This window comes from Oryx dammah, unplaced genomic scaffold (assembly GCF_014754425.2).
Source record: "Oryx dammah isolate SB20612 unplaced genomic scaffold, SCBI_Odam_1.1 HiC_scaffold_1, whole genome shotgun sequence".
Taxonomy (NCBI): Eukaryota; Metazoa; Chordata; class Mammalia; order Artiodactyla; family Bovidae; genus Oryx; species Oryx dammah.
Genome location: NW_024070185.1, coordinates 43,467,757 through 43,488,883, shown reverse-complemented (window position 1 = coordinate 43,488,883; position 21,127 = coordinate 43,467,757). Strand labels below are relative to the sequence as shown.

General features: G+C 40.9%; 1 protein-coding gene across 2 annotated transcripts in view; it reads left to right on the top strand.

The window, feature by feature from the left end:
• The window catches only part of DOCK8 (dedicator of cytokinesis 8), a 237,852-nt gene that overhangs the window by 115,060 nt on the left and 101,665 nt on the right, over nucleotides 1-21,127 (top strand). For both annotated transcript variants that reach the window (XM_040248157.1, XM_040248226.1), the window contains 5 exons: nucleotides 1,183-1,263; nucleotides 2,608-2,767; nucleotides 4,618-4,748; nucleotides 6,287-6,380; nucleotides 7,105-7,267. In XM_040248157.1, coding sequence (XP_040104091.1) covers nucleotides 1,183-1,263; nucleotides 2,608-2,767; nucleotides 4,618-4,748; nucleotides 6,287-6,380; nucleotides 7,105-7,267 — 629 coding nt within the window. The remainder of the gene's footprint in view (nucleotides 1-1,182; nucleotides 1,264-2,607; nucleotides 2,768-4,617; nucleotides 4,749-6,286; nucleotides 6,381-7,104; nucleotides 7,268-21,127) is intronic.

The following is a 21,127-nucleotide window of genomic DNA, read 5'->3' as shown; positions in this document are numbered from 1 at the left end:
TTGTCTTCAGGCTATGGCAATGGGAAGGGGATTTTATGTTCTTCTTTGAGAAGAGAGACTTCCTGCTTGTAGTCTTCCTAATACAGATGTTCACTAAGCAGCCCCCTGCCACTTCCTTTGAAACTCCACAAAACACCCCTCCATCACCAGGGTATTTCTGGTTTAAATACTTTGTACCTAACTGACAATGCCTGTTAAGAATGTGTGCCTTTTAGTATATACTGACCTAAATTTCTTCTTCAAGGATTGTCTCAACTAAAGATACAGACACATGGGACTAAATCCACTTGTTTTTTACTTCCATGTCTAAGTTAAATTTTTTTGAGCAGAGAGTTATGCAGTTTTAAGTTTCTGCTTTTCTTTCTTTCTTTTTTCAATGTAAATTTATTTATTTAAATTGGAGGCTAGTTACTTTACAATATTCTATTGGTTTTGCCATACATTGACATGAATCCGCCATGGGTGTACATGTGTTCCCCATCCTGAACCCCCCTCCCTGCTCCCTCTCCATCTTAAGGTAGTTGGAAGAAAATGCTTGATGGTAGTAGCATCCATTCATGTTACCAGCCAGTTAGCAAAGTGAAAAGCTGTGCCATCCTCATGCTTTCGAGTTCCTCTCCAAGTCTGTTAAATCCAGAGATGCAGCCATAATAGGAAATACAAAGGAAATGATTACAGATAATTTATTCTGTTCATTTATTCATTTTGTGGAAGGTTTTAGTCCCCAACCTGACTTTTACAGAGGTCATATCTCTTTTTTACATTGTAAGTAATAATAAAGAAAACAAGCTATTCACTTCCTACATATGTCTTGTGGGGTTTGTATTATAAAATAACTTTTATTGCATTTTTTATTGTAGGCATAATACTTGTTTATTGTTTAAAAACAGAGAATACACATAAGCAATAGGAAGAAAATATAGTACATAATCCTACCATACAAAGATAACTACTGTTAACATTTGCTGTGTATCTACTCTCATCCCTTTTATATGCTTTTATGATTTTCTTTTTTATAAAACTGTATAATACTCTTCATACTAATTTTTAAAATAAAATACATATTGTGGACATCTTCTGGTGTCATTAGATACTGTCATAAAGCACTATTTTGATGGTTGCATTGATTCTATTATATGGGTTAATTCATGTCCTTTGTTTTAATATCATTTTTGTTGGTAGATTGAAAAAGTCCTTCAGCAGGGAGAGATTGGAGACTGTGCAGAACCCTACATGGTTATCAAAGAAAGTGATGGTGGAAAGGTATGCTATTTTGACTGTTGCTAATTGGTAACATTTTAGAATAAGCGGATATCTTTCAAAAGTCTTACACAAAATAGTTAATGGAGTTTAGTCCATAATGTGTCCCTATATGAAGCACTAATCAATTATATTAAAACAAAATAAGGAAGGGAAAATGATCAATGATGATAACTTTTTAAAGAAATAAATTATTAAACTCAACAAAGTCAACCTGTGATGATGTACACACCAATGTCTAATTACAGAACTTGACCAGGGCAAAGACACTTCCTGTTGCCTTCGTTCTGAGGCTCCAACTCAGTTGGTTGAGAGAGCCACAGACACCCAGAAACTGTACACTGCCAGAACCCTCTTAGCCTCATTACAGCATGGGCCATTGCCCTTTCTGGTATTTAAAAATTATCCGAGTCTGCCACACATCAGAAATTTATTAGTACAACATAGGTACTGAGCCTATGAAAAGGACATCTCTTCTCAGGACCCATTTCCGAAAGTTTCTGATAAAATTTTTAAAACATGGCCTTTTGGGAAATATCTCTTGCCTGACAGCATCCCTGGTCAGACAGTAAAGAATCCATCTGCAATGCAGGAGACCCAGATTCAATCCCTGGGTCGGAAAGATCCCCTGGGAAAGGGAATGGCTGCCCACTCCAGTATTCTTGCCTGGAGAATCCCATAAACAGAAGAGCCTGGCAGGTTATAGTTCATGGGGGTGCAAAGAGTTGGTCATGACTGAGTGACTAACAATTTCACTTTGTTTTCACTTTCAGTAGTATCCTACTGCAGACTCATAAGTATGATTCAAATTAAGATTTATTGAACTCAAGATACTTTTTTAAAATCTGAAACTAGAATGAATACCTTAAAGGTGTTGTCAACCTAATAAGGAAGTTGTAAGAAACCCTTATAGATGTCTCTGGAGTCTTCCAAGGTATCTTTGGAAAACGAGGCTCTCTTAAGGGCTTGAGAGGTGAGGTACAGAACTTTTCATCCCCTAATTCCCTTATATGAATCCAATGTAGCTGACCCCCTAAAAGAGGTACTTATTGATTAGCTGGTATAACAAGCCCAAGACTTCGGGGAGTTTTTTGTTTGTTTAGCTGAAGATGTATTTGCTAGCTAATGCAGCCTTTCTTTACCTTTCCTAAATTCCCCCTTCTCTATCATGTGTCTCCTTATCGGTTGCACTCCTGGCCTCAGCTGTGTCCGTTTTCTGCGTACTCACTCTTTTTAATCAGTAGAATGGGGATTCTGGAGATGGCTGTCAGGTCCGTGGCAGAGGCAGTTGACCTGATGCTCGTGTCTTATTGTCTGTTTCTGCTGTCTCTTCCCATTTTCGGCTAGAGTAAAGAGAAGATTGAAAAACTGAAACTTCACGCGGAATCCTTCTGCCAACGTCTGGGGAAATACCGGATGCCCTTTGCTTGGGCTCCCATAAGCTTAGCAAGTTTCTTCAATGTCTCTACCCTGGACAGGGAGGTAACCGATGTGGAGTCCACGGTTGGTAAGCTTTTCAACTGTGTGTGAAGGGAAGGGCTCCCCAGTGTACCAGCCCTGAGGTCAGCTGCTGATTGGTGGGAGTAGAGGTGCAGTAAGGTGGGCGAGTGGGGACGGAGAAGCAGGTGAATAGGATGAAATACAAATGCTTGATTGGGCAGTGATCCCCAAGACAATTATCATAACTTTGTGGAGTTGAAATATAGTAAGATTTTTTGGTTGGAATTTTCTGTACAGTTGGATGCTTTAAAAAGTTAATTTACTTCTTAAAAGCAAATCCTTGAAAATAACAAGAAAATATAATAATATAGTCTATAGTGTGTTAAACAAAGGTACTGTAGTTGGCTCCTAAATATATGAAGAGCAAGGGCTTCTAAAAGTAAAACTCTGTTTTTTTCAGTAAAATTTTAGTTCCTTAAAGTTTGTTTTGCCAAGAGCAATGAAAAAAAGTGGATGCCAAAGTAATATTTAGTTACTGTTCTGATTCATTTAGCATATTTCTCTTTCATTACCTAACCCTTCATCTGAATTATGAGCTTCCTCAACAGTTTGGGTTTGGAACTATTGAAAAGGGTTACAGAGTTCTCAAGCACATCTCCCCTCACCTATGGCAGAGTTCCTGTTTTTTAAAATGTCTTTGTATCTAGCAAATATTTATGTCTCCACTCAACATTTCTTGAGACATTTCTCATGCATCCCTTAGTGCTCCCAGTTCCAAAATGTTGCCTTTAGCAGAGGAGTGGAGGAAAAGGTATTGTATTGCTGCTCTCCTGGAGTTGTTAATGCATAATTACAAGTCAAACTCCTGGGTTATTTCAAAAACAAGCTCCATTTTCATCCATCCTGATCTTCATACCACAATATATGTAGGTTTTTTTTTTTTTTAATGCCACTTTCTATGTAGACCCAGGTAGCCCTATTCAAAAGAGTTCTTCATAGAAAAGGACACCTTTCAGCTAGATAGTTAAGGCACAGAGCTTGCTGGATCCTCAGTCATTTCCAAGCAAGGAGAAATTAACCTGACTACAGAGACTGAGTCTTAAGAAGCAACCAAAGATGCCGTGTGTTATCCTGAGCAGTGTGGCAAGTTTAGGGGGCTCAGTGGTAGCAGGAAGCTCCAATTCAGCATCATGACAAGAATTAAGGGTAAGAGAATGTGCAAAGACAGAGTTGGACCATTAGAGTTCTAGGCACTTTGACCATTCACAACAGAACCCCTGAGTTTTGGAGTGTAAAAGCAACAAGATCTTCACCCAAATCTCCAAAGTGGGTAAAAAATAGTCAAGCAGACTGTTAGAGAGTTCAAATTTGGGTGTGACTCCATTTTAATTGCCGTTGGGCAGGTCAGCCTAGGCAGAAACTCAGTTCTGCGGCCAGGCCCGCGCTGCAAGAGCAGAAGAAAACTCAGATCCAGAATGCTAGGCTTACGCGGTGTTTTGGGTCACAGTCCCACATGCCTTCAGGGGCATTGGAGTAACACCTCTCCCAATGGAATGTAAATATACTAATAAAACAGAACTAAAGACTGTTGACTAAATAAAGCTCATTATTTAGCCAGACTGTTCTGGCTGTAGTTCTGGACTGCAGCTACCCTGATCTCCACCTGGGAGGGCACTGCAGTAGCTCCTGGGCTCTCACTATGACCAGAGGAAGATTAGGGGCTGCACAGAGGAGGTGGGGGGGGTAGGGTCTAAGAACCAGGACGAGGGGAGGGAAACTGTTACTCAAAGCAAGAATGGCCCTGTTCAGTGTTGTCATTCAGGGAGCGTCAACACACCTTAGATATGGTAAAGTTAATAACTGTTATGTATTCAAACGGGAAGGCAAACTTTTGAATGACAAGTGTTTTCCTTAAAGGGAAAGGCTCTGCGGGTGAGCGGAGAACTTTGTCCCAATCTCGAAGACTTTCTGAAAGAGCCTTCTCCTTGGAGGAAAATGGGGTTGGATCCAACTGCAGGACTTTAACCATTAACAGCTTTTTCAAGCAGGTATCTCTTCATGTTACAGTGTGTCTGGAATGGTCTCCCCATAATGGCATGAGGGCAGGAGCCCAAAGCAATAGTATATATAGTGACTAGGAGGGCGAGTTAGTCATCCTCACTAATTATCTACAAGACAGGGCTGATGGCACTTGCTTATTGTGGCTTTTGGGGGTTGAGAGGACGAGAGGTGTAAAGTGCTTCCCAGAGTGCCTGGGATATAGCAAGTGCAAAGTGAATGTTAGCTCTTTTAATTAAGAGAAAGATTGGTTCCCATTAATACAAACTATCCTATTTGAACTGTCATGGTCAATTCATTTTTTAGGCTATGAAAACAGTCTGACTAAAATATCCATTTCCCTTTTGGTTCAGGGTTTCTTGGCCTGGAAGTTATCCATCTCACCCCTTTTCTAAGTGCAGGCTTTCTCCACATGCCTACTTCCTCACTGAGTATGACCATTATAGATGGTATTCTTTGTTAGCTCAGAAACTTTTGAGACTACTTAAAGAATGAAGAACTTCCTAGTGTCATCAAATTCATAGAGACAGAAAGTGTAATCACAGAAAGTAGAATGAGGGTGACTAGAGGCTACAGGAAGGGGGAAATGGGGAGTTGTTTAATGGGGATAGAGGTTCAGTTTTGCACACTCCAAGTATTCTGGAGATTGTTTGCACTCAAAAATGGTAAATTTTACGTGATAGGTATTTTAGTACCCAAAACACAACTTAACTTATACTTAGTTTGACTCTGTTTTGGAAAATGTTCCGAAGCTCAAGCAGTTCTCAGGGGACATGTCAAGGGGTTATGTAAACAAGGGGTTATGTTAACTGAAATGCAGAAGAAACACTGAGGTTTCTGTATGCCACGCCTCATGAGAGAGCTCACAGGGAACTCAAAGGATCTCTATTGGGGGAATATTCACAATTGTGTTGCCTTGGGAGGCAAGGTACTTGACATAACTAAGTCAGAGTTTTCTCATCTGTACTTAGGAATAGGACACACCTACCTACCGACCTTCCTTACTGGGCTGCTGTAAGGATCGGAACTTGCTCACATATATCCCTTGGCAGCATGCCTGTCCCATGCAGGCACATGGAGGGTAGTGTTTATCCTTAGCTTTCTTGGCCAAAACAAATGTGAAAAATATGAGGATATTTGATATATGAAAAACATGAGGAAAAAGAAGGAAAGATGCTCTCTCCATCTTCAGATCTTTGAAGAAAGATACAGACTTCTTCTGTTTTGTTCCAGGGAGTAAACAAGTATCAGTGGGTTGAGTTATATGGGGAGGAGCTTTTGGCCTAGATCCTCAGTGGTCCTCAGAAATGCAGCAGAAGACCGGTCCCCAGGAGGACTGAAGAGCCAGAGTGAGTTGGGAGTGGTAGAGAAATCATATTTGACAAGAGGATGACTAATGGTTTCAGAGTTGCCTCATATCTATGAAAGACATGTTAGAATAAAACTTAAAAATTTTCTGAGAAATCCTTGGTCCCAACCCCAGGAGTCTGTGATGCATCTACACTAAGCCTGACTTCTCTCTTGGCAGGAGGGAGATCGCCTCAGTGATGAAGACTTATTCAAGTTTTTAGCTGACTACAAAAGATCTTCATCCCTACAGAGAAGAGTCAAGTCAATTCCAGGTGTGAATGGCTATCTTTATCCGCTCTGATGCCAAAGCTATTTAGGACTAGGCACTTCATTCATGTAATGCTGCAGTTTTTTTGTCAAGGGAAATATATGATTTTGCATTAGGAGTTAAGGTCTAGTTCTGGGGGCAAATCTGTTAATGCTTTCTATTTTATTAAAGGGTTGTTTCCGTAAGTAAACATCATGCTTTATATTTGATTGCTCACTCAGAAAATCAGATAACTGTGTGAACAGAGAAGCCTCTTTTATCATATTGTATGGAACTCTTAGCGTAAGAAAACAGTGAGATGCTTTGGTGGAAGGTGAGGGTGTACCCTCCTTATTCTCAGCCTGACAGCCCCTGAGGCACTTCTGCAGCTCCCTGGGGGTACCAGGGAACCCACTGTGAAAATCACCAATTTTTAGTGCTTGTGATGAAGAGAAATTACTGAATTATGCGCTTATGGTGTGATAGTTCTAGAAGGGACTTTAAAGACCCTCTAATGTTCTTACTCATTTTTACAATTTCTTACTTTTTTAAGTTCTAGAAAGCAAATCTCACAAATCATCATGACATGCTTTTTCTCAAACTATAGGAAATTATCTGAGCATTCCAAAATTCTCATTCTTGTACAACTTACCTTGATTTTCATAAAAGAAATACAGTATAGCAGTCTGTCTTGATCCTTTGTATATGACGTCTTCACTAAGACAGGCCTATTTTCTTCCCAAATTTAGGCTTGCTCAGACTGGAGATAGCTCCGGCTCCAGAGACCATCAATTACTGTCTGACTCCTGAAATGCTGCCATTGAGGCCCCTTCCTGAAATCCGGGGACGCCCACACAAAGAGATACTGGAATTTCCAATCCGAGAAGTATATGTCCCTCATACTGTGTACAGGTAAGAAATAAAGGCTCTTGGAAATCCATTGAACTAAAATTTTGAGTCTTGTTTGGTAATACTTCCATCATTCTTTGATCTATTTTCCTACTTGCTAAGTTTGGGGAAATAAAATATGATGCTTACAAAAGTATAGATAATGGCTAGATCACTTTCTAAAGATGATTTATCTCAGGTTTTTTTTTTCCCCACAAGAAAATGTTACTTCAGTTATAATTGAAATATAGAATTATAGTGGACATACCTGGTGGGCTGCAGTCCATGGGGTTGCTAATAGTCGGACACGACTGAGCGACTTCACTTTCACTTTTCATTTTCATGCATTGGAGAAGGAAATGGCAACCCACTCCAGTGTTCTTGCCTGGAGAATCCCAGGGACCGGGGAGCCTGGTGGGCTGCCATCTATGGGATCGCACAGAGTCGGACACGACTGAAGCATCTTAGCAGCAGCAGCAGCATTCCTTCTAGAAACCAACAAAAAAATCCTCCTAAGTGATTACCTTGGTTTTCCTATGGGCAGAAGGACATATTGGGGAAAGGGCAATGACTAAAAGAGTTCAGGTTATCTGAAAGACAGGTTTTCAGCTCAAGATCTGCTCTGTCAATAGAATTTAGAGGAATGATAGACATGTTCTATATGGTAGCCACTAGCCACATGTGGCCATTTCAGCATTTGAAATGTACCCACTGCAGTGTAGGAGCTAAAATTATCATTTTACTTAACTTTAATTAATTTGAATTCAAATTCAAGTAGCTGCGTGTGGCTAGTGGTTACCATATTGGATAGCATGGAGCTAAGGCAGTAAAGGTCCAAAAGGTTAGGTTGCTTCAGTTTCTCGGGGGTCCTTCACATGGGGGCTCAAAGGGAGCTTGTCAGCATCCATCTGCCAAAAGTATTGCTGCTCATATACTTTTATTTTGAGAAGTTTTTTTAATGAAGAGAATAATATTATAATAAGTACATTTTCTCCACTAGAAATGACATTTCGTAGTTTTGTGTATTTTTGTTTTGTCATTCTTTTAAACAACTATAGAGTGTTCCTTTTTGTAAAGTGGCCATATTTTTATCTATTTCCTATTTTTGTACTGATATTTTTTTCAGTGTTGGGCTCTTGTAAACACTGTGCAGTGAGAATTTTGTCTTTGTATCTCTGTGCACGTATATGAAAACTTCCCTAAGCAATGTGCCTAGGAGTGAAATTATTGGAGCACAGTAATATATAGTTTCAGTTTTATTTACACTACCACTTGTTTCCAAAGCTGTGTCAGGAACAGTGTGGAGATTCCTTAAAAAACTGGAAATAGAACTGCCCTATGACCCAGCAATCCCACTGCTGGGCATACACACTGAGGAAACCAGAATTGAAAGAGACACGTGTACCCCAGTGTTCATCACAGCACCGTTTATAATAGCCAGGACATGGAAGCAACCTAGATGTCCATCAGCAGATGAATGGATAAGAAAGCTGTGGTACATATACACAATGGAGTATTACTCAGCCATTAAAAAGAATACATTTGAATCAGTTCTAATAAGGTAGATGAAACTGGAGCTGATTATGCAGAGTGAAATAAGCCAGAAAGAAAAACACCAATACAGTATACTAACACATATATATGGAATTTAGAAAGATGGTAATGATAACCCTGTATGCGAGACAGCAAAAGAGACACAGATGTATAGAACAGACTTTCGGACTCTGTGGGAGAGGGAGAGGGTGGGATGATTTGGGAGAATCGCATTGAAACATGTATACTATCATGTAAGAAATGAATCGCCAGTCTAGGTTCGATACAGGATGCTTGGGGCTGGTGCATTGGGATGACCCAGAGGGATGGTATGGGGAGGGTGGTGAGAGGGGGTTCAGGATTGGGAAGTCATGTACACCCGTGGCAGATTCATGTCAATGTATGGCAAAACCAATACAGTATTGTAAAGTAAAAAATTAAAAAAAAAACAAGCTGTGTCAGTTAGCAGTCATGCCCGCAGTATAAGAGAGTTCTGATCCCCACGTCTCCCTCCTAGATAGATGAGCATTCCTGGGATGTAGTAGTTTCTGCTCTCCATTCCCTAGAGGAAGATGAGGATGTCTGCTTATGGATGCTGAGTGTATCTTTTCAGAAACCTGTCCTATAACTGGAAAACAGAATGCTCCTGGCATAGGAATAAACTTGCACCAAATGAATTCTATAGTTATTCAACTTCCCCTCAGCATTTAATCACCCATGGGAGACATTTACAACTCTCTCTACTCCTTGCTGCAAACGTTATCCTTAATTACATCACAGCAGGACTCAGAATGCATTAGTGCACCTACTGATTCAGAAATGTAGGAGTGCTGAGGAGGACAAGTCTGAACGGATTACTGTGGACCCAGCTTGGCATCATGAGAAACAGACCCCCAAGTGCAAAGTGAATATTCTTTAGCTATTCTGTGCACTGTGGAAATGCCAAAGCCACCCCATTAAAAAACCAGGTCTCTGTTCAGGAGTAGTAGAACACAATACTTCTCTTTAGCTTTGGTCTTCTTTTGGCTCCCACACCACCATATTTTATATCTCGTTTAAGGAAGGAGAATTTATGGTAAACTTGGCTCAGAATCTTACTATGTGAAAATGGTAAAGAACTGAGAGAGCATCTTGTCTGAATTTCTCATGCTGTTGTTAAATTTTTAGTGTTTCTTTAGTCTACATATGCTTTGTAGTGGTTTTGATTAGGTTGGTCTTGACAGTAACCCCATCCTAGAATAATTCTTCCATCAGCACTCCCATTTCGCAAAACAGAAATGAGAGACTCAAGTCAGATCTGAACCCAAGTCAAATGGGGAAGCTGACTCAGTTTACCCTTGGTGACCTCATCTTCTCATTTTTGTTGAAACTGTAGCCTCATGACTTTTCTGTCCCCTCCTCTTTAAATCAGAGTCTCCTTTCAGACAAAGGTCTCTAAACCTCTTTACATTATGATATCAGTAGCAGGTGTGGTCTAAAGTCTTAGTTCTCCCAAGACTGTTATTTCAGTTGGTGGTGGTGGTCAATCAGTTGCTAAGTCGTGTCTGACTCTGTGACCCCGTGGACTGCAGCACATCAGGCCTCCTTGTCTTTTGCTATCTCCTTGAGTTTACTCAAATTCATATCCATTGTGCTGATGATGCTGTCTAACCATCTCATCCTCTATCAGCCTCTTCTACTTTTGCCTTCAATCTTCCCCAGCATCAGGGTCTTTTTCAGTGAGTCAGCTCTTTTCATCAGGTGGTCAAAGTAATGAAACTTAAGCTTCAGCATCAGTCTATTCAGTGAATATTCAGGGTTGATTTCCTTTAGGATTGACTGGTTTGATCTTGCTGTCCAAGGGACTCTCAAGAGTCTTCTCCAGCACCATAATTCAAAAACATCAATTCTTTGACACTTGGCCTTCTTTATAGTCCAGCTCTCACATCCATACATGACTACTGGAAAAACCATAGCTTTGACTATATGGACCTTTGTCGGCAAAGTGATGTCCCTGCTTTTAAATATGCTGTCTAGGTTTGTCATAGCTTTTCTTCCAAGGAGCAGGCGTCATTTAATTTCAAGGCTGCAGTCACCATCCACTGTAATTTTGGAGCCCACGAAAATAAAATCTGTCACTGCTTCCACTTTTTCCTCTTCTGTTTGCCATGAAGTGATGGGACGGGATGCCATGATCTTAGTTTTCTGAATGTTGAGTTTTAAACCAGTTTTTTTTGCTCTCCTCTTTCACCTTCATCAAGAGGCCCTTTAGTTCCTCCTCACTTTCTGCTGTTAGGATGGTATCATCTGCATATATGAGGTTGTTGATATTTCTCCTGGCAGTCTTGATTCTAACTTGTGATTCATCCACCTGGCATTTTACATGAGGTATATAAGTTAAATAAAGTGACAATATACAGCCTTGTCATACTCCTTTCCCGATTTTAAAGCAGTCAGTGGTTCCATGTAAGGTTCTGTATAAGGTTCCATGTAAGGTTCTAACTGTTGCTTCCTGACCTGCATACAGGTTTCTTAGGAGACAGGTAAAGTGGTCTGGTATTCTTCTCTCTTGAAGAATTTTCCAAAATTATTTCAGTAGGGATGGCAATTCCTGTTTTTCTGGATGTTATCTAAGAGTATGGTAGGTAGGGTAGCTCTTCCTGTTGATCTTGTTTCCATGTCTGTAATTCTAGTCGTTTTTTGTATCCCTTTAAGGAAATCAAATAAATGAAAATTAAAATTTACCAAGCAGATCAATTTGGGAATAATTCTTTGTTTGATAGTGGATTCACCTCATAAACTTGAAATACGGCTTCACATAGAAATTTGATCTGCCTGACACTGGTGGAGAATATATGTATTGGACCAAGCAAGGAATGCGTACAGTGACAAAGCCAGGATTCAGCTTTCCACTTTGTGTACCTTTTGCATGAACTTCAGAGCTCCCTGGAGTGGGAGGGAGCTATTACATGGACGCACAGCAGGTGTCTGGCCTTAAGTGTGAGTTGTGGCTAGAGTCAGATTTTACAGGATTCTCAGGTGGTTAGGGTTTCTGCTTAATATCATATGAATAGAACTCAGGTTCTTTGCCTCTCTTAAAGGAGTAGCCTCAAATAAAATTGGTCTGGGATAGACTGAGCTGCCTTCCTGCCCTCAGTCTCCCTGTCCTCCGACCTCTTTAAGTGCCTCTTATAACAGCCCTGCCCCTCCAGGTGCCCTCAGTCAGGGTCACAATGTTGCCCACTATGGGCACCATTCACGCTGTATTCTCTGTGGCTGCTGCCCTGCCCTCCCTCCCTTATGCAGATTGTGTTGAGAAATAATCTATTGATAGACCAGTTATAAAAGAACTGGGCCCGGCTGTGGAAGCATCCCCATGAACCAAGGAGGGTTGATCACGCATAAAACAAACACTTGCTCTGAGGAAGAGATGAACTTCTAGAGCCAAAAGTACCCGTTCCAGGAATGGCCAGCATCTTAGGGGCTGGGGCTTCCACAGTGCCATGGGCAGCCTCTGTGGGTCAGACAAGCCTGTCCCGACGCAGACCCTCACCAGAGCTTTTTTAAAAATCACAAAAAGGACAGTCATGCGAAAGCAGAGCAGAACAGCTGGAAAAATTAGGTTGATAAACAGGATTATCCAACTCTGAGTTTGGCATTCTTTTCTCCATGCCAAGATTAAGAAAATACTGGTTGTTAGGCCAAGAACACGTCTGAACCAACTCCTGACTTATTTTCCATGTGGCCCAGCAGCTGGTAACGGGAGACGCCAGCTGCCTGCTGATGGGGGCAGGATGAAAACCCTGTGGGCTGAGGCCAAGGCCCCGTGAGGGCTTTAAGGGAGTTTTATCCTCTGGCTGTTATAGGGGTTTGTGGGGAGATCACAGGCGCTGAGGTTGTAATGAGCTTGTTAAGTTCCTTGCCGTCCCTGTAACTGGTGATTATATTAGAGAAATCCACATAACGTGTGTTTTCATCTCTCATCCCAGCCCCCAAGAGCCTCTGAGGTCTTTTTATCCAATTATCAGACTCACTGTGGAGGACTGTGCTTGCTGAGAACAAGCATATCCGTTAGAACATGATTTCTTTGATGGATAATTAGCTGTTTTCAGGCCGCCTCCTTTTTAGCTGAATATTCTCGGACTACAAGTCTGCATTCTCAAAGCTCGCCTGCTCTCTGGTCTAACAGGGAGGTGCCTCCCGAATCACAGTGGCATTCTGAGGAATGCTCCCAGGCTCACATCCTACGGGGCAAAATAGAAAGGCATAGGATAAATGTGCAAACTGGTCTTGAATGACGAACTAGAGTTAAAATTTAGTGAATAGCATTTCTAAGGAAAGGAAGCAATGAGAAGTAATTGTGGGTGAGGTATTGAGAAAGGAGTCAGGGAATGGAGAATGGATGGCATCCTTGAGAGGAACTTCATTTTGTCCAATCTGAGCCCACTTGTGTCTCTGTCCAACGTGGATCTTTTCCGTCTTGGGGGTGGGGGGCAGAAGGATAGTGTGCCTTAGAGTTAGTTTGTAGAGCTTTATAGAAATGCAGGTGTCCAGCCCTACCTGGAGGCTCCCATCCAGGAGGTCTGGGGAAGGCCTTAAGGGTGTAACACCCCTCTTTGAGAATCAAAGCCTCTCCTCCCTCCCTTTCATGGTCACTGTTAATGAATTCTTCTACTCCTTGGAGCCATCCAGAGGCCCTCAGGGAATCGAGTCACTGGGAACTGAGGGAGGGCTCCTAGCAATCTAATCCTCCTGACCTTGAAACCATATGCCTGGATCCCAGGTAGATGGCTTTGGCAAAGAGCAAGTACTTGTCTGTAAGGAATTTGCAACACCCAGAAAACCTCTCCCTGTGAGGACAGTTTTTTTTATGGTGTAATGCTCCTCAGATGCTGTAAGTATTCCACGGTTATTGCTAATCAGTGATTCATAGTTTTATGATGTGATTGACCCTGTCTAAATCACCATCAAAACAATGCCTTACTTAAATAACTATTCCAAATAATAACTCCCCATCCTTATTTGTTTCTTTAGTTATTTGAATTTTACTTTGGAATAGGTAACCTATTCTAATAGTTCAGTATTTTAAAAGTACATGAAAGCACAATGAAAATTCTCTCTACCGTGCTTGACCTCCAGCTGTACAATTCCCCTCCTTGGCGATAGTCTATTTGTGTGTGTATCTCTGTGTGTATATATGTATATATATTTGATTTTATTCATTTTTTCCACAAATATTATTGAATGCCTTCAATGTTCCAGGCCCTTTTTAGACACTGGAGAAATACTAGTGAACAAAACAGGTGAAAATTATGTACATTTCACAGCTCAATCCTATTTTGGGAAACAGCCATTTAAAAAATCAGTTTCTTGTTTATCTTTCCAGAAATAAGCCAGTACAACCCTGCATTTTTCCTCTCAGAATGCAAGTATAACATAATTTTCACACTTTGATTTCTCACTGAACACTGTATTATAGAGAGTACTTCTATATGAATAGAGAATAACCTTGCGCTTTTTTTTATGCCTGCACTAAATCTCATCATATGGGTGTATCACAATTCATTTAACCCCAGACTAATGGGGATCTAAGCTGCTGTTGATCTTTTAACATTATAAATGATGTTACAATGAAGAACCTCATATAAACTTTCACACATGCGCAAATATATTTATTGTATAAATTCCTACTTTTCACCCTTTAAAGTGAAGTGAAACTGTTAATCACTTAATTATGTGCGACTTTGCGACCCCATGGACTATAGCCCACCCGCTTCTCTGTCCATGGAATTCTCCAGGCAAGAATACTGGAGTGGTTTGACATTCCCTTCTCCAGGGGACCTTCCCAACCCAAGGATCGAACCCTGGTATATCACAGTGCAGGCAGATTCTTTGTTGTCTGAGCCACCAGGGAAGCCCTTCACCCTTTAAAGAAACGGTCTAACCCCGTTTTAGCTGCAAGACAGCCCCAAAACTGAATCCTTGATCTTTCTAGACTTAGAAGGCAGTTGTTTGTGGAACACGAAGCTTATTATAAAGAAACGCTTTCTTAAAGAGGTAGTGATGATAGCCCAGGCAAAATCTAATCATTTGGATTAAGTGAATTCCTGTTGCCCAAATTATCCAGATAATTAAATTCCCACACTTTTCTCTGGCAAATTGGTCTCAGTAATAAGTCAGGAGCACAATCCCCACTTTTCTGATGCTTTGCTCTAAAATTCAGTCGCCTTTTTTAGAAGAATGAAAACACCCCCGGAGGGAACTGATTACCTAAGATTACCTAGCAACCATGTCAGATTTTGCCACGGTCTCGTTGCAGTACAACATTTAGCCACTTGAGGGTAGAATTTACTCACTTTCTAGATTGAGACCCACCTAGGTATCTTTTCCATTCCAAAGCAGATGGAGTCATGGTTTATTAAAGGAAAACGGGCGTTTTGGTTTTTGCCCTTGAGGTGTAGGGCCAAGAAAGACTGGGAAAGTATTCCAGTGTCCCAAGACATCACTGTTGGCACTTTTTGCAAAGAATTTTCTCTTACCCTGTCAGCTTCTTTCATCATAAGTCATACCTTAGAAATCTGGCACTTTGTTGAAAGATGTGCTGGATAGGAGGCTGCAGAAATATACCCTGTGGTATATAGAAAGTAAAATCTCATTTGGGGGTTGTAGTTCATTATACATACTTACACATCCTCCCCTCCCTGCTTCAAATATAAAAAGAATGTGGGTCCATCATCAGTAATGAAATAGTGTTAAGGAGGTTCTGTGTACACTGATATCATTGATTCCATACCTATCTCCCTATCGTTTTATTATATAATGTATTTATTTATGGCTGTGCTTGGTCTTCATTGCTGTGCTGAGCAGGCTTTTCTCTGGTTGCAGCAAGTGGGGGCCACTCTCAGTTGCAGGGCTTCTCACTGCGGTGGCTTCTCTCGTCACAGAGCTCGGGCGCTAGGGCGTGCCGGCTTCAGTGGTTGCCCCTCATAGACTCTAGAGTTCAGGCGCAGAAGTTGGGGCGCACGGACTTAACTGCTGCGAGACATGCTCAGTCTTCCCAGATCAGGGATCGAACATGCGTGTCCTGCCTTGGCAGGTGGATTTTTTTTTACCACTGAACCAGCAGGGAAACCCCGTTAATCTATAGTTTATACTCATTCACTTTGAGTCCATCATGCTTTAGTGTTACTGCCTGTAAACAACTGTCCTAACAAAAAATCCTGCTCTGTTCATTCACGTGGCATGTATGTCATTTCTTTTTCCCCCAGTGATCCTTTAGGTAGATTTCAGCAGGAAGGTTCATGAAGCATCCTGTTTTTACATGGGGTGGGAAGGTAAGGTTGGTAGGAGCAGAAGCAGCAGAGAAAGGGTGATAAAAGGACAATGAATTGGGCCTGCTTTTGATGATGATGAGTTAGCCTAGATTAGAAGCATCTTCCTAAAATTCAAAAGGCCTTCTTTCTTTGATTTCCCTACTTCTGTTAGTTTTTTTAATTATTATTTTAAAATTAGCTCTTTGAAGTGGCTTGTCTTCTGATGAGCCATCCTTCGGGGAATTGTTCCATCTTATTTCTTTTGCCATTTGGGGGAGGGAGGAATCTTCTCTACTGTTCAGTTTTTAATTCTTTGTTCTCACTTTCCTGTGTACTTTATAGAGCCATTCTTCCCATGAAGTATTTGGCCATCTCTCATGTATTTGGCCATCTCTCATGTAATGTATGTCCTGTGGTTTTAAGATCTCAGAGAGTCTGCCCTTGGCCTCTCTCTGCAGAAGCCAGAATGCCCTGGGGTTTTGGGTGAGAGCAGTTCAGGCTGGTCCCACAGCACAAAGTAAAATAGAACAATGAGTAGGGAACAGCTGAGTTTTGACAGTGTAAGAAGGTAATTTTTTTTAAAACCAGGGCTTATCAATCACATGTCATGTACCTTTTATAATTAAAAAGTGAATTTCATTTTTCCACTGGCCTAAAATCCAGAAAGGTTATAAAGCTTTCAAAACTGTGCTATTCCACCTCGCCTCTTTAATGTTCTTTGTTTGACAGCCTTCAAAATGTAAACTAAGAACCATGCAAAATGTAAACTAAGAACCATGTGAAAATATAAATATTACAGTTTAGTGAAGGTAAAAATTGAGTGAAGTTGAGTTCCTCAACTTAATGGCTCATTTTAATTATTTTTAAGAGATTTCCATGCCTAGGCTAATAATTATATATTTAATAATAAGACCATCTCAAAGACCCTTTCTCATCTTTTACTGGAAATACATTTTTTGTTTTTATTTATTTATTTAACAAAGATGCTTTTTAAAAATTAGTTTTTATTGGAGTATAGTTGCTTTACACTGTTGTAAAGTTTCTACTCTATGGCAAAATGAAAAGGTATATGTATATATATATCCTCTCCCTTCTGGACTTTAGAACATCCTTTTCTAAATTGAAGCAGGAGTGACTTACAACATTAGATTAATTTCGGGCTCTGGGCACAAGAGTCCCAAGCGGGATACATCTTCTGTGGTATGCTCTCTAATGTCTTCTTCCAAAGTTTAGTTGAAATGAAACCAATACAATATTGTAAAGTAATTAGCCTCCAATTAAAATAAATAAATTTAAATTAAAAAAAAAAAAAAGAAACCAACTCTAGCATGAAACCCTTGTGTATCCTAAGCCAGCAGCGGACAAAGCACTGCCTGTTTCTGTTTCTAAGTCAGGGAGAAGTGAAGTTCATAACAACAGCTGTTACTCAACCCTCCAAATGGTCTGGGAACAGGTACAGCTCCTTGTGGACTTGTCACCCTGGTATGAGCATGGGAGCAAGAACTCTTCCCCTCCTCTTTCCTCACCCTCTGTCATAGAGCAGGCTTCCTGTCCTTTGAAAATCTTGCCACCTAAGCAGTACTTCTCACCCTATGAGTAAAGATGATGCAATCACCTAACCAGTATTTTTGAGTCCCTACCATATGCCAGGCACAGTTCTTGCTGCTGAGAGACAAAGAGGAGGAATGACTACCTCTCCTTGGAGGCAAACCCCAGCCTCCTAAAGACACCAGAATGGCTCACAGCTGAGTTGACACATGTGCAACTTTGTCCTGCAGTCACCTGAGATCTTGCAAGTTCTCCCACCTCCAAAACCCAGACAAGCCTTCTCCCTCACTAAGTACCCAAAGCAGGGATGTGTTTCTAGAAGTTACTGGGGGCATCTGAACAATTTATTTCTTAGTAGTCCTACTGTTTCCTCTAATTCCAATATTTTCTTCAACATGAACCAAGACATCTGCCAATATTAAAATCAGGCATTTTAAACAATAGTGTTGATTTATTCATTGGCTTTCTTTTTTTTAATGAGTAGGGAACTAATAAAGGTTCTGCCTCAAACCAAAAGAAAAAAAATTCAGTTTCAACAACAGCAAAACTTGGAAGTTTTCTTACATGTGTATGAATTTTTGTCAGTTGGCAGATTTGTTTTAGGAAACTATTTGCAAAGTCTGGAAAAAATGTGCTCCCTCTGCCTCTAAAAAGAACATGCAGGTTGGTTCATGTTAGCTCTCCACATGACAGTTCTGCCTCATGGCCTTTTTAAAAATGTAACCCAGATTTGGCATCAAAATGGTATCTTTAAACTTAAATTTTAAGTCTCTCACAAAGCCAAATATTGTTGAAATGTTTGTTTTGTTTGGGGGAATCTTTCATTAAAATTTTTATGTTTCAAGGGAAAAGGAAGGTATTTGTGGTACGTACTTCTTAGCATTCTTCACTTTTATTTGACCTGTCACAGCCTCTTTAAGAAACATTAATTAATTCAGTGAACAGAATCAAAATGAGAACTGAAGAAAAATTATTTATATATCTTTAAATGCTCAAGGTTCTATAGTTAGTAATTGGATGGGCTCCATGGAGGCTACTTTGCTATTAAGACTATTTTCTCAAGGTAGTCATTAACATTATATCCCATCGAGAAGCAATAATAACCCTGAGATACAGTTAAGAGACAGAAATGTTACAAGGTAAAGCATTTTTAAAGGAATCCCATGTTTAAATATCAGTGAATACCTAACATACTTTTTAAAAATGTACATACTCATATTAGTTACTTCTTGCTACTTAGCTGAAACTTTGCAGCATAAAACAACAGACAGTTGTTATCTCACAGCCTCTGTGTTTTATCTAGATGTGTTTTAGCTGAGTGCCTCTGACTCAGGGCTCTCAGAAGGCCATGGTCAAGATGTTAGTCAAGGTTGGGATCACCCCAGGGGTCAGCAAGGGGAGAATTCACTTCTGAGCTCACTCATGAGGTTGTTGACAGTGTCCACGAAAAAAACGGTGAACAACTTGAGAGTTGTGAGTTAAGTTTTATTCAGGGCAAAATGAGGACTGCAGCCCTGGAGGCAGCACCTCAGATAGCTCTGAGAGACTGCTCCAAAGCGGCAGTTCAGTTCAGTTCAATCGCTCAGTCGTGTCCGACTCTTTGCGACCCCATGAATCACAGCACACCAGGCCTCCCTGTCCATCACCAACTCCCAGAGTTCACTCAGACTCACGTGTCTATCGAGTCAGTGATGCCATCCAGCCATCTCATCCTCGGTCGTCCCCTTTTCCTTCTGCCCCCAATCCCTCCCAGCATCAGAGTCTTTTCCAATGAGTCAACTCTTCGCATGAGGTGGCCAAACTACTGGAGCTTCAGCTTTAGCATCATTCCTTCCAAAGAAACCCCAGGGTTGATCTCCTTCAGAATGGACTGGTTGGATCTCCTTGAAGTCCAAGGGACTCTCAAGAGTCTTCTCCAACACCACAGTTCAAAAGCATCAATTCTTCGGTGCTCAGCCTTCTTCACAGTCCAACTCTCACATCCATACATGACCACTGGAAAAACCATAGCCTTGACTAGACAGACCTTAGTTGGCAAAGTAATGTCTCTGCTTTTGAATATAGTATCTAGGTTGGTCGTAACTTTTCTTCCAAGGAGTAGGCGTCTTTTAATTTCATGGCTGCAGTCACCATCTAAAAGCTGCAGTTGGGGAAAGTCAGTGGATAAGGTTTTGGTGAAGGGGGAGTGAGTACCATTAAGCATTCATTTTACAAAAAGTTTGTTGCTAGGGTCTAATGTCACCATGAAGGGATTTAGTGCTTTTCTAGATATGAAAAGATGCAAGGACTGAGATCATAAAATCTGTTCATAAAACGTCTATCTGAAGACCTGTCCCACCAGATTGCCTGGAACACAGAGTGCCTTACTCCACCCTGAAATCCCTCAGCGGGTATTGAAGGTCAGCAGCATCAAGAGCGCAGGGTTTAGTCTCTGCAGAGGCAGATGGCAAATGCCCTTGTTGTTCAGTCGTTGGCAACCATCTTGGCAAGTGCCAGTTTGTAGTTGACAACAGTATTCAGTTCCTCTTGGTTTGTTAAGCTAAGGGCCTTAAGTCCTCACTAGCTGTTGGCAAGAGATCCCCTAGAATCCCTTGCTATATTGGTTTCTCAGTAGAGCAGCTCACAACATTTATGGCTTCAGAATAAGCAAGAGAGAGTAAGAATATATAGCTAGAGTCTTTTTGCACTGTAATCTCGCTTAGATTAGTAGATTAGAAACGTTTCTAGTTAGAAATGAGTCACTTAGGTTCAGCCCACTCTCAGGGGGAGGGAACTTTGGAGGGTAAGAGCACCAGGAGTCTGGCATCATCCAGAGCTGTTTCAGAAGCTGCTACCAGAGTCCCTCTTCCAACAACACAAGAGAAGACTCTACACACGGACATCACCAGATGGTCAACACCGAAATCACATTGATTATATTCTCTGCAGCCAAAGATGGAGAAGCTCTATACAGTCAGGAAAAACAAGACTGGGAGCTGACTGTGGCTCAGATCATGAACTCCTTATTGCCAAATTCAGACTCAAATTGAAGAAAGTGGGGAAAACCACTAGACCATTCAGGTATGACCTAAATCAAATCCCTTATGATTATACAGTGGAAGTGAGAAATAGATTTAAGGGACTAGATCTGATAGATAGAGTGCCTGATGAACTATGGAATGAGGTTCATGACATTGTACAGGAGACAGGGATCAAGACCATCCCCATGGAAAAGAAATGTAAAAAAGCAAAATGGCTGTCTGGGGAAGGCTTACAGATAGCTGTGAAAAGAAGACAAGTGAAAAGCAAAGGAGAAAAGGAAAGATATAAGCATCTGAGTGCAGAATTACAAAGAATAGCAAGGAGAGATAAAGCCTTCCTCAGCGATCAATGCAAAGAAATAGAGGAAAACCACAGAATGGGAAAGACTAGAGATCTCTTCAGGAAAATTAGAGATACCAAGGGAACATTTCATGCAAAGATGGGCTCGATAAAGGACAGAAATGGTATGGACCTAACAGAACCAGAAGAT